This window comes from Gigantopelta aegis, chromosome 6 (genome assembly GCF_016097555.1).
Source record: "Gigantopelta aegis isolate Gae_Host chromosome 6, Gae_host_genome, whole genome shotgun sequence".
NCBI lineage: Eukaryota > Metazoa > Mollusca > Gastropoda > Neomphalida > Peltospiridae > Gigantopelta > Gigantopelta aegis.
Window position 1 is genome coordinate 280,359 of NC_054704.1, and position 13,297 is coordinate 293,655.

General features: G+C 37.1%; 1 protein-coding gene across 1 annotated transcript; it reads left to right on the forward strand.

Moving 5' to 3' along the window:
- Positions 1 to 158: 158 nt before the first annotated feature.
- LOC121374072 lies at positions 159 to 9,944 on the forward strand. Its single transcript, XM_041500971.1, has 4 exons — positions 159 to 205; positions 6,911 to 6,970; positions 7,234 to 7,258; positions 9,046 to 9,944. Exons 2-4 carry the CDS (start codon positions 6,911 to 6,913, stop codon positions 9,792 to 9,794), a joined length of 834 nt encoding a protein of 277 aa, XP_041356905.1. The 5' UTR covers positions 159 to 205; the 3' UTR covers positions 9,795 to 9,944.
- Positions 9,945 to 13,297: the final 3,353 nt, after the last annotated feature.

Below are 13,297 nucleotides of genomic sequence, written 5' to 3' on the forward strand. Positions count from 1 at the left end.
TGTGTAATGTGACTGTAACCACTACAGTACTGATAATATAGTTAATGATATAGAAAGTTGGGTAGGCGGTGATAGACGGGTAGCGTTCAAGTGTACAACATAAATCTTTGCTTTCATTTAACGATTACAAATATGAGATCATTAATATTTATTTCACTTGCAGACTCTCGTCATCATACTGACGTTTCTGGTCTTCGAGCAGCAGGTGAGAATTGTAAACACACCAGCATGCTGTACTGTTTGTTGTGAGAAATGTAAACACACCAGCATGCTGTACGGTGTTGTGAGAAATGTAAACACACCATCATGCTGTACTGTTGTTGTGAGAAATGTAAACACACCAGCATGCTGTACGGTGTTGTGAGAAATGTAAACACACCAGCATGCTGAACTGTTTGTTGTGAGAAATGTAAACACACCATCATGCTGTACGGTGTTGTGAGAAATGTAAACACACCATCATGCTGTACTGTTGTTGTGAAAAATGTAAACACACCATCATGCTGTACTGTTGTTGTGAGAACTGTAAACACACCAGCATGCTGTACGGAGTTGTGAAAAATGTAAACACACCATCATGCTGTACGGTGTTGTGAGAAATGTAAACACACCAGCATGCTGTACTGTTTGTTGTGAGAACTGTAAACACACCAGCATGCTGTACTGTTGTTGTGAGAAATGTAAGCACACCAGCATGCTGTACTGTTTTGTGAGAAATGTAAACACACCAGCATGCTGTACTGTTTTGTGAGAAATGTAAACACACCAGCATGCTGTACTGTTTGTTGTGAGAATTGTAAACACACCAGCATGCTGTACTGTTTGTTGTGAGAACTGTAAACACACCAGCATGCTGTACTGTTTGTTGTGAGAAATGTAAAGATTCTAGCATGCTGTACTGTTTGTTGTGAGAATTGTAAAGATTCTAGCATGCTGTACTGTTTGTTGTGACAAATGTAGACAGAATATCGTAACATATAATACTGAAATAAAATACATGCAGTAAATATTAAAATGAACTAATTACACAAATAGTTACTCCCCGTTACATAAACACACTACCATGCTGTACTGGTTGTTGTGAGAAATATATACACACTAACATGATGTAGTGTCTATTATGAGAACTGTAAACACTAACATGATGTAGTGTCTATTGTGAGAACTGTAAACACTAACATGATGTAGTGTCTATTGTGAGAACTGTAAACACTAACATGATGTTGTGTCTGTTGAGAGAACTGTAAACACTAACATGATGTTGTGTCTATTATGAGAACTGTAAACACTAACATGATGTCGTGTCTATTGAGAGAACTGTAAACACTAACATGATGTAGTGTCTATTATGAGAACTGTACACACTAACATGATGTAGTGTCTATTGAGAGAACTGTAAACACTAACATGATGTAGTGTCTCTTGTGAGAACTGTAAACACTAACATGATGTAGTGTCTGTTGTGAGAACTGTAAACACTAACATGATGTAGTGTCTGTTGTGAGAACTGTAAACACTAACATGATGTAGTGTCTATTGTGAGAACTGTAAACACTAACATGATGTAGTGTCTATTGTGAGAACTGTAAACAGTAACATGATGTAGTGTCTATTGTGAGAACTGTAAACAACTAACATGATGTAGTGTCCATTGTGAGAACTGTAAACGCTAACATGATGTAGTGTGTATTGTGAGAACTGTAAACGCTAACATGATGTAGTGTCTATTATGAGAACTGTAAACACTAACCTGATGTCGTGTCTGTTGAGAGAACTGTAAACACTAACATGATGTGTCTATTATGAGAACTGTACACACTAACATGATGTCGTGTCTGTTGAGAGAACTGTAAACACTAACATGATGTCGTGTCTATTATGAGAACTGTACACACTAACATGATGTAGTGTCTATTGAGATAACTGTAAACACTAACATGATGTAGTGTCTATTGAGAGAACTGTAAACACTAACATGATGTGTCTGTTATGAGAACTGTAAACACTAACATGATGTAGTGTCTGTTGTGAGAACTGTAAACAGTAACATGATGTAGTGTCTATTGTGAGAACTGTAAACAACTAACATGATGTAGTGTCTATTGTGAGAACTGTAAACGCTAACATGATGTAGTGTCTATTGTGAGAACTAAACGCTAACATGATGTAGTGTCTATTATGAGAACTGTAAACACTAACATGATGTCATGGCTGTTGAGAGAACTGTAAACACTAACATGATGTAGTGTCTATTATGAGAACTGTACACACTAACATGATGTAGTGTCTATTATGAGAACTGTACACACTAACATGAGGTAGTGTCTATTGAGAGAACTGTAAACACTAACATGATGTCGTGTCTATTGAGAGAACTGTAAACACTAACATGATGTCGTGTCTATTATGAGAACTGTACACACTAACATGATGTAGTGTCTATTGAGATAACTGTAAACACTAACATGATGTAATGTCTATTGAGATAACTGTAAACACTAACATGATGTAGTGTCTATTGAGATAACTGTAAACACTAACATGATGTAGTGTCTGTTGTGAGAACTGTAAACACTAACATGATGTAGTGTCTGTTGTGAGAACTGTAAACACTAACATGATGTAGTGTCTATTGTGAGAACTGTAAACACTAACATGATGTAGTTGCTATTGTGAGAACTGTAAACGCTAACATGATGTAGTGTCTATTGTGAGAACTGTAAACGCTAACATGATGTCATGTCTATTGAGAGAACTGTAAACACTGATGTCGTGTCTATTATGAGAACTGTACACACTAACATGATGTAGTGTCTATTGAGATAACTTTAAACACTAACATGAGGTAGTGTCTGTTGTGAGAACTGTAAACACTAACATGATGTAGTGTCTATTATGAGAACTGTACACACTAACATGATGTAGTGTCTGTTGTGAGAACTGTAAACACTAACATGATGTAGTGTCTATTGTGAGAACTGTAAACACTAACATGATGTAGTGTCTATTGTGAGAACTGTAAACAGTAACATGATGTAGTGTCTATTGTGAGAACTGTAAACAACTAACATGATGTAGTGTCCATTGTGAGAACTGTAAACGCTAACATGATGTAGTGTGTATTGTGAGAACTGTAAACGCTAACATGATGTAGTGTCTATTATGAGAACTGTAAACACTAACCGGATGTCGTGTCTGTTGAGAGAACTGTAAACACTAACATGATGTGTCTATTATGAGAACTGTACACACTAACATGATGTCGTGTCTGTTGAGAGAACTGTAAACACTAACATGATGTCGTGTCTATTATGAGAACTGTACACACTAACATGATGTAGTGTCTATTGAGATAACTGTAAACACTAACATGATGTAGTGTCTATTGAGAGAACTGTAAACACTAACATGATGTGTCTGTTATGAGAACTGTAAACACTAACATGATGTAGTGTCTGTTGTGAGAACTGTAAACACTAACATGATGTAGTGTCTATTGTAAGAACTGTAAACACTAACATGATGTAGTGTCTGTTGTGAGAACTGTAAACAGTAACATGATGTAGTGTCTATTGTGAGAACTGTAAACAACTAACATGATGTAGTGTCTATTGTGAGAACTGTAAACGCTAACATGATGTAGTGTCTATTGTGAGAACTAAACGCTAACATGATGTAGTGTCTATTATGAGAACTGTAAACACTAACATGATGTCATGGCTGTTGAGAGAACTGTAAACACTAACATGATGTAGTGTCTATTATGAGAACTGTACACACTAACATGATGTAGTGTCTATTGAGAGAACTGTAAACACTAACATGATGTAGTGTCTATTGAGAGAACTGTAAACACTAACATGATGTAGTGTCTATTGAGAGAACTGTAAACACTAACATGATGTAGTGTCTATTGTGAGAACTGTAAACACTAACATGATGTAGTGTCTATTGAGATAACTGTAAACACTAACATGATGTAGTGTCTATTGAGATAACTGTAAACACTAACATGATGTAGTGTCTATTGTGAGAACTGTAAACACTAACATGATGTAGTGTCTATTGTGAGAACTGTAAACACTAACATGATGTATGTCTATTGTGAGAACTGTAAACACTAACATGATGTAGTGTCTATTGTGAGAACTGTAAACACTAACATGATGTAGTGTCTATTGTGATAACTTTAAACACTAACATGAGGTAGTGTCTGTTGTGAGAACTGTAAACACTAACATGATGTAGTGTCTATTATGAGAACTGTACACACTAACATGATGTAGTGTCTATTGAGAGAACTGTAAACACTAACATGATGTAGTGTCTCTTGTGAGAACTGTAAACACTAACATGATGTAGTGTCTGTTGTGAGAACTGTAAACACTAACATGATGTAGTGTCTGTTGTGAGAACTGTAAACACTAACATGATGTAGTGTCTATTGTGAGAACTGTAAACACTAACATGATGTAGTGTCTATTGTGAGAACTGTAAAGAGTAACATGATGTAGTGTCTATTGTGAGAACTGTAAACAACTAACATGATGTAGTGTCCATTGTGAGAACTGTAAACGCTAACATGATGTAGTGTGCATTGTGAGAACTGTAAACGCTAACATGATGTAGTGTCTATTATGAGAACTGTAAACACTAACCTGATGTCGTGTCTGTTGAGAGAACTGTAAACACTAACATGATGTAGTGTCTATTATGAGAACTGTACACACTAACATGATGTCGTGTCTGTTGAGAGAACTGTAAACACTAACATGATGTCGTGTCTATTATGAGAACTGTACACAGTAACATGATGTAGTGTCTATTGAGATAACTGTAAACACTAACATGATGTAGTGTCTATTGAGAGAACTGTAAACACTAACATGATGTGTCTGTTATGAGAACTGTAAACACTAACATGATGTAGTGTCTGTTGTGAGAACTGTAAACACTAACATGATGTAGTGTCTATTGAGATAACTGTAAACACTAATATGATGTAGTGTCTATTGTGAGAACTGTAAACGCTAACATGATGTAGTGTCTATTGAGATAACTGTAAACACTAACATGATGTAGTGTCTATTGTTAGAACTGTAAACAGTAACATGATGTAGTGTCTATTTACAGTTCTCACAACAGACACTACATCATGTTAGTGTTTACAGTTATCTCAATAGACACTAACTGTAAACACTAACATGATGTAGTGTCTGTTGTGAGAACTGTAAACACTAACATGATGTATTGTCTATTGTGAGAACTGTAAACACTAACATGATGTAGTGTCTGTTGTGAGAACTGTAAACAGTAACATGATGTAGTGTCTATTGTGAGAACTGTAAACAACTAACATGATGTAGTGTCTATTGTGAGAACTGTAAACGCTAACATGATGTAGTGTCTATTGTGAGAACTAAACGCTAACATGATGTAGTGTCTATTATGAGAACTGTAAACACTAACATGATGTCATGTCTGTTGAGAGAACTGTAAACACTAACATGATGTAGTGTCTATTATGAGAACTGTACATACTAACATGATGTAGTGTCTATTGAGAGAACTGTAAACACTAACATGATGTAGTGTCTATTATGAGAACTGTAAACACTAACATGATGTCGTGTCTATTGAGATAACTGTAAACACTAACATGATGTAGTGTCTATTGTGAGAACTGTAAACGGTAACATGATGTAGTGTCTATTGTGAGAACTGTAAACAACTAACATGATGTAGTGTCTATTGTGAGAACTGTAAACGCTAACATGATGTAGTGTCTATTGAGAGAACTGTAAACACTAACATGATGTAGTGTCTATTGTGAGAACTGTAAACACTAACATGATGTAGTGTCTATTGTGAGAACTGTAAACACTAACATGATGTAGTGTGTTGAGAGAACTGTAAGCACTAACATGATGTAGTGTCTATTGTGAGAACTGTAAACACTAACATGATGTAGTGTCTCTTGTGAGAACTGTAAACACTAACATGATGTAGTGTCTGTTGTGAGAACTGTAAACACTAACATGATGTAGTGTGTTGTGAGAACTGTAAACACTAACATGATGTAGTGTCTGTTATGAGAACTGTAAACACTAACATGATGTAGTGTCTGTTGTGAAAACTGTAAACACTAACATGATGTAGTGTCTGTTGTGAGAACTGTAAACACTAACATGATGTAGTGTCTGTTGTGTGACATTTAAATACACTAGCATGATGTAGTGTCTGTTGTGTGACATTTAAATACACTAGCATGATGTAGTGTCTGTTGTGAGAAATGTAAATACACTAGCATGATGTAGTGTCTGTTGTGTGACATTTAAATACACTAGCATGATGTAGTGTCTGTTGTGTGACATTATAATACACTAGCATGATGTAGTGTCTGTTGTGTGACATTTAAATACACTAGCATGATGTAGTGTCTGTTGTGAGAAATGTAAATACACTAGCATGCTGTGTTGTCTGTTGTGTAACATTTAAATACACTAGCGTGATGTAGTGTCTGTTGTGTGACATTTAAATACACTAGCATGATGTAGTGTCTGTTGTGTGACATTTAAATACAGTAGCATGATGTAGTGTCTGTTGTGAGAAATGTAAATACACTAGCATGCTGTGTTGTCTGTTGTGTAACATTTAAATACACTAGCATGATGTAGTGTCTGTTGTGTGACATTTAAATAAACTAGCATGATGTAGTGTCTGTTGTGTAACATTTAAATACACTAGCATGATGTAGTGTCTGTTGTGTAACATTTAAATACACTAGCATGATGTAGTGTCTGTTGTGTAACATTTAAATACACTAGCATGATGTAGTGTCTGTTGTGTGACTTTAAATACACTAGCATGATGTACAATGTATTTTAATATTACGATCTGTATTTTGCAGATGAAGCTGACGTTAGTTAACACCTGTCGAAGTTTCAACAAACGGTCAAGCGTGACATGGGTATGTGTAATACTTTAATATCATTTTATTTATCTTAATTTTAAGTACTTGTTCATTAATTTTAATATTAATAAAATATATTATGATGAAAAATACAAATTAAATCAAAATTAATATTTTATACTTTCCTAAACTGAAGTTCAGTGACACATAGTTTTATTAAAAGAAGTGATTTTCAGTTATCCCTTGTGTTTTCTCTTGTACACACATCGTTTTTCAGCTACGATTATATTTTTTTTATGATAACTCTTTTTATTTTACAGAATTTCCCGACAGATTCTTTCAAAGGTATGTAACACCAACCGTGCTAGAATTATAATATTACTGAATATCATCAATAATGTAGCGTCCGTTACTGAGTATCAGCCGTGATGTCGAGTCGTAGTTCCACTGTCTTGTATAATGTAGCGTCAGTATCTGCCATGATGTCGAGTCGTAGTTTCACCGTCTTGTATAATGTAGCGTCAGTATCTGCCATGATGTCGAGTCGTAGTTTCATCGTTTTGTATAATATAGCGTCAGTATCTGCCGAGATGTAGTTTCACTGTCTTGTATAATGTAGCATCAGTATCTGCCGAGATGACGAGTTGTAGTTTTAACCTCTTGTATAATGTAGTGTCAGCATCTGCCGTGATGTCGAGTTCTAGTTTCGTCTTGTATAATGTAGCATCAGTGTCTGTCATGATGACGAGTTGTCATTTCATCGTCTTGTAAAATGTAGCGTCAGTGGCTGCCATGATGTCGAGTTGTAGTTCCATCGTCTTGTATAATGTAGTGTCAGTATATTGTGATGTCAAGTTGTTGTTACGTCTTGTCTAATGTAGCGTCAGTATCTGTCGTGATTGTGATGTTGAGTTGTATTTTCATCGTCTTGTATAATGTAGCGTCAGTATCTGCAATGGTGTCGAGTTTTAGTTTCACTGTCTTGTATAATGTAGTGTCAGTATCTGTCGTGACGTCGAGTCGTCATTTCACCATCTTGTATAATGTAGCGTCAGTGTCTGCCGTGATGTCGAGTTGTAGTTTCATCGTCTTGTATAATGTAGTGTCAGTATATTGTGATGTCAAGTTGTTGTTACGTCTTGTCTAATGTAGCGTCAGTATCTGTCGTGATTGTGATGTTGAGTTGTATTTTCATCGTCTTGTATAATGTAGCGTCAGTATCTGCAATGGTGTCGAGTTTTAGTTTCACTGTCTTGTATAATGTAGTGTCAGTATCTGTCGTGACGTCGAGTCGTCATTTCACCATCTTGTATAATGTAGCGTCAGTGTCTGCCGTGATGTCGAGTTGTAGTTTCATCGTCTTGCATAAATTAGCGTCAGTATCTGTTGTGATGTCGAGTTGTCGTTACGTCTTGTATAATGTAGCGTCAGTATCTGTTGTGATATCGCGTCATTATCTGCTGTGATGTCGAGTTGTTGTTACATCTTGTATAATGTAGCGTCAGTATCTGTTGTGATGTTGCGTCATTATCTGCTGTGATGTCGAGTTGTCCTTTCGTCTTGTATAATGTAGCGTCATTATCTGCTGTGATGTAGAGTTGTTGTTACGTCTTGTATAATGTAGCGTCAGTATCTGCCGTGATGTCGAGTTGTAGTTTCATCGTATTGTATAATGTAGTGTTAGTATCTTTCATCGTCTTTGATATTTGTGTCAAATCAATGATATATTTATTAAGAACATGAATATTGATCTTGATGAACCATATAACTTGTAAATAGTTAATTTCACACACACACACACACACACACACACACACACACACACACACACACACAAACACACTGTATTACATACATACACACAGGCACGGTGGGGGCTGGGGGTCTTTAGCCCCTCCAATAATAAATCAAAACTATTATTGGTACTAAATCTTAGATATGCGTGTTACTTAAATTTTGCTTTGCGTTCTCGATCTGTCACCCCCCCCCCCCCCCCACACACACACACACAAAATGTCGACTTGCTTACGCCATGCCTGAAACACACACACACGCACGCACGCGCGCACGCGCACACACACACACACACACACACGAGTTTTAACGTTATGGTGTATGTTGCTCCTCTACAGCGTACATGATGCCGGAGACGACAGCGACGACGACCATCGAGGCGAGCATCCAGCACCATTGCGACGAGGTGAACCGCACGAAGTTCACGCGCGAACGCAAGTTGCAGCTACAGCAGCTTCTCGGCAGCTCGGCGGAACACACGTTCGACTCGCCCACCGACTACAGCGACGAGGCCCACTTGAACGCCACGCCGCGTCTCCAGCAGGACGGCGTTAAAGACGACAGTGGCATGGACAGCGACGAGGGCTCGTACCGGACGATGGCCACACTTCACAGCACTCATGACGACGGTGTACTGACGGACAGCGAGTGGGACAAAGACGAGGCTGTATATAGTGTGTCGTTAACGACAGCGAGTACGACTACAACGACCATGACGACGGGGTACCGGAAGCCGATACAAGACATGGTTGAGAAGTGGTACACGAGCAAGGTGAGATGCGCGCAGCCCGACGACAGCGACTACATGACGGCAGACCCGCTCTTGCTGGGGGACACCGTCAGTGTGTTGCCGGGCCTGCGTCAGACTCACACTGCAGACAGGATGACGCCTCCCGCCAAACAGCACGTACCGAGAGGCCAGGAGGCGCTGCAGCTGTTTGATCCGGTCAAAGTTAAGAAACTCCTGGACACCAACGATCAGAAGTACTCACACACGGACAAGCCAGACCATCTAGAAACAAGCATATTGCTGCTAACAAGAGAACACGTTCCCATGACGCACTCTACAAGAGAGTACAGTTTTTAATAATCGAGTGCATTTCCATGATGCACCGTACAACAGAGTATAGTTATTAATAATTGAGTGCATTTGCATGATGCACCGTACAACAGAGTATAGTTTTTAATAATCGAGTGCATTTCCATGACGCACTGTACAACAGAGTATAGTTTTTAATAATCGAGTGCATTTCCATGATGCACCGTACAACAGTATAGTTTTTAATAATCGAGTGCATTTCCATGACGCACTGTACAACAGAGTATAGTTTTTAATAATCAAGTGCATTTCCATGACGCATCGTTAAAGAGAGTACAGTTTTTAATAATCAAGTGCATTTCCATGACACATCGTTAAAGAGAGTACAGTTTTTAATAATCGAGTGCATTTCCATGACGCACTGTACAACAGAGTATAATTTTTAATAATCAAGTGCATTTCCATGACGCATTGTACAAGAGAGTACAGTTTTTAACAATCGAGTGCATTTCCGTGACGCACCGTACCGTATTATAGCATTTAGCAATCCTGTACATACCTGTGACATTCCACTGGCGGAGCCAGGGTATTATAATGAGTGGAGCACCTGCAACCCCCTCCCCACTCCACGTTGGGACCCGTTTTTAACGAGCATGTACATATGTGTGACGCACAGTATCAATATAGCTTTAACGATCATGTGTACATACCCGTGACGCACGGTAGCAGAGTATAGTTTTTACAATCATGTACATACCCGTGACGCACGGTAGCAGAGTATAGTTTTTACAATCATGTACATACCCGTGACGCACGGTAGCAGAGTATAGTTTTTACAATCATGTACATACCCGTGACGCACGGTAGCAGTATATTTTTAACGATCATGCACATACCATGGCCTTAGCTAGGATTTTATTTTTATTATTTTTTTTTTTTTTTTTTTTTTTTGGGGGGGGGGGGGGGGGCAACTGAGTAGTTAATAGTCTAAAACTCCTTAAAGGGTTAAGAACAGAATTTTCTTTAAGTTTCTTTAAAAAATTTCCGGATTTTTTTTGCCTCGCTAGCTACGGCCCTACATACCCGTGACGCACGGCATCGTTTCTAGCGATCATGAACATACCTCTGTTGCGCGGTATTAGATTATAATTGTTAACAATCATGTACATACCCGTGACGCACAGTATCAGTATAATTTTAACAATTATGTACATACCTGTATCAAACAGTACTAGAGTTATAAATAGTTTTTAATAATTATGTACATATATGTGACGCACGGTAGCAGAGTATAATTTTAACGATCATGTACATACCCGTGACGCTCGGTATCAGTATAGTTTTAACGACCATGCACATACCCGTGACGCACGGTATCGTTTCTAGTGATCATGTACATAACTCGGATGTGCGGTTTTAGAGAAACGATCATATACATATCTGTGACGGGCCTTATCAGAGTATAATTTTAACAACCATGTACACGCTTGTTACGCACAGTATCAGTATAGTTTTAACAATGATGTACATACCTGTGTCGAATAGTATTGAAGTTATCAATACTTTTTAACAATTATGTACATGTCTGTGACGTACGGTATCAGAGTATAATTTTAACGACCATGTACATACCTGTGACACACAGGTATCAATTATGTACATAACTGTCACGCAAGGTGTCAATTATGTACATACCTGTGACGCAAGGTGTCAATTATGTACATACCTGTGAAGCACGGTATCAATTATGTACATACCTGTGACGCAAGGTATCAATTATGTACATACCAGTGACGAACAGTATCAGTTATGTACCTACCTGTGACACAAAGTATCAGAGTATAACTTTTAACGACGCACGGCATCGGAAGGTTGTATAGTTTTTAAAAAAGTGTGTACATACTTGTGACATACAGCAGCAGAGTTTAGTTTAAAACAAACATGTAAATTAATACAACTGATGCTCGGTATCAGAACGTAGTTTTTAACAAACATAAATTATAACAATTAATGATTGGTATCAGAACGTAGTTTTTAACAACCATGTAAATTAATACAACTGATTCTCGGTATCAGAATGTAGTTTTTAACAACCATGTAAATTAATACAACTGATTCTCGGTATCAGAATGTAGTTTTTAACAACCATGTAAATTAATACAACTTATTCTCGGTATCAGAATGTAGTTTTTAACAACCATGTAAATTAATACAACTGATGCTCGGTATCAGAATGTAGTTTTTAACAATCATGTAAATTAACACAACTGATTCTCTGTATCAGAATGTAGTTTTTAACAACCATGTAAATTAATACAACTGATGCTCGGTATCAGAACGTAGTTTTTAACAACCATGTAAATTAATACAACTGATTCTCGGTATCAGAATGTAGTTTTTAACAATCATGTACCGACTTATTTCGCATGTAGTGCTGCCACTGCATTTTCAAAAACAAAAGTATCAAAATGGTCTAAAAAAAAGTATTAAAAAGTATGATGTTTCATCAACTTACCCCGATAGGTTACCATATGACATTCGCTACCTTTGTCCTACTAATTTTTGCTGCTTATGACCAATCTCAAGGAATGGTGTGTACCATGTTGTGAGGATTTGTGATTGTTGAACATTCTGTTCTGCATATTTCAGTACCCTATCACTTGGTCACTGGGAGCAGCAGGATCAGAAAGCTCACAAACACTCCACTCAACAATGAACAAACCACTCCTGAAAAAAAAAAGACTAGCAAAGCACAAATCTTACGATGGTCAAATTTGAAATTGGATTTCTTAAGTTATTTTTTGCAGAAAAAGTATTAAAAAGTATTTTCATATGAAAAAAAGAAGTATTTATAAAGTATAAAAAATAGTATTTCAACGAAAAAAGTATAAAGTGGCAGCGCTGCGTATGAGAAAGTGTAAGTTTTAACAGTCGCGTGCATTCACTGCCTATGATAAAGTGTAAGTTTTAACAGTCGCGTGCATTCACTGCCTATGAGAAAGTGTAAGTTTTAACAGTCGCGTGCATTCACTGCCTATGATAAAGTGTAAGTTTTAACAGTCGCGTGCATTCACTGCGTATGAGAAAGTGTAAGTTTTAACAGTCGTGTGCATTCACTGCAGTAATCACATTTTCACAGTGCATAGTATTTGGCTGTTTAATGACTTTTAAGTCTGTTCGTTTATTTGTGTTTAATAAGTTATTGATTTTTAATGAGTTGTCGGTAGTGTTGATTTGTTCATGTTTAATTAGTTTTAACACTACTATTTTGTGTTTAACGAGGTACTAACAGTATTTATTTGTCATTGAAAGCACTGATTTCAGTTTTTAATGGGTTATTGTCAGTACTGATTTGTCCGTTTAGTGAGATATTGACAGTACTTATGTTTTAACGAGTTATTGAAAGTACTGATTTGTAAGCTTCACGAGTTATTGAAACAGTGCCGGTTTGTCAAGTCGGGTATCCAGTTATTGAAAGTATTTATTTACAAAATATAGTGGCATAGGTTGTTGATAGTGCTATGGTCAAAGTATATAGGTTGTTGATAGTG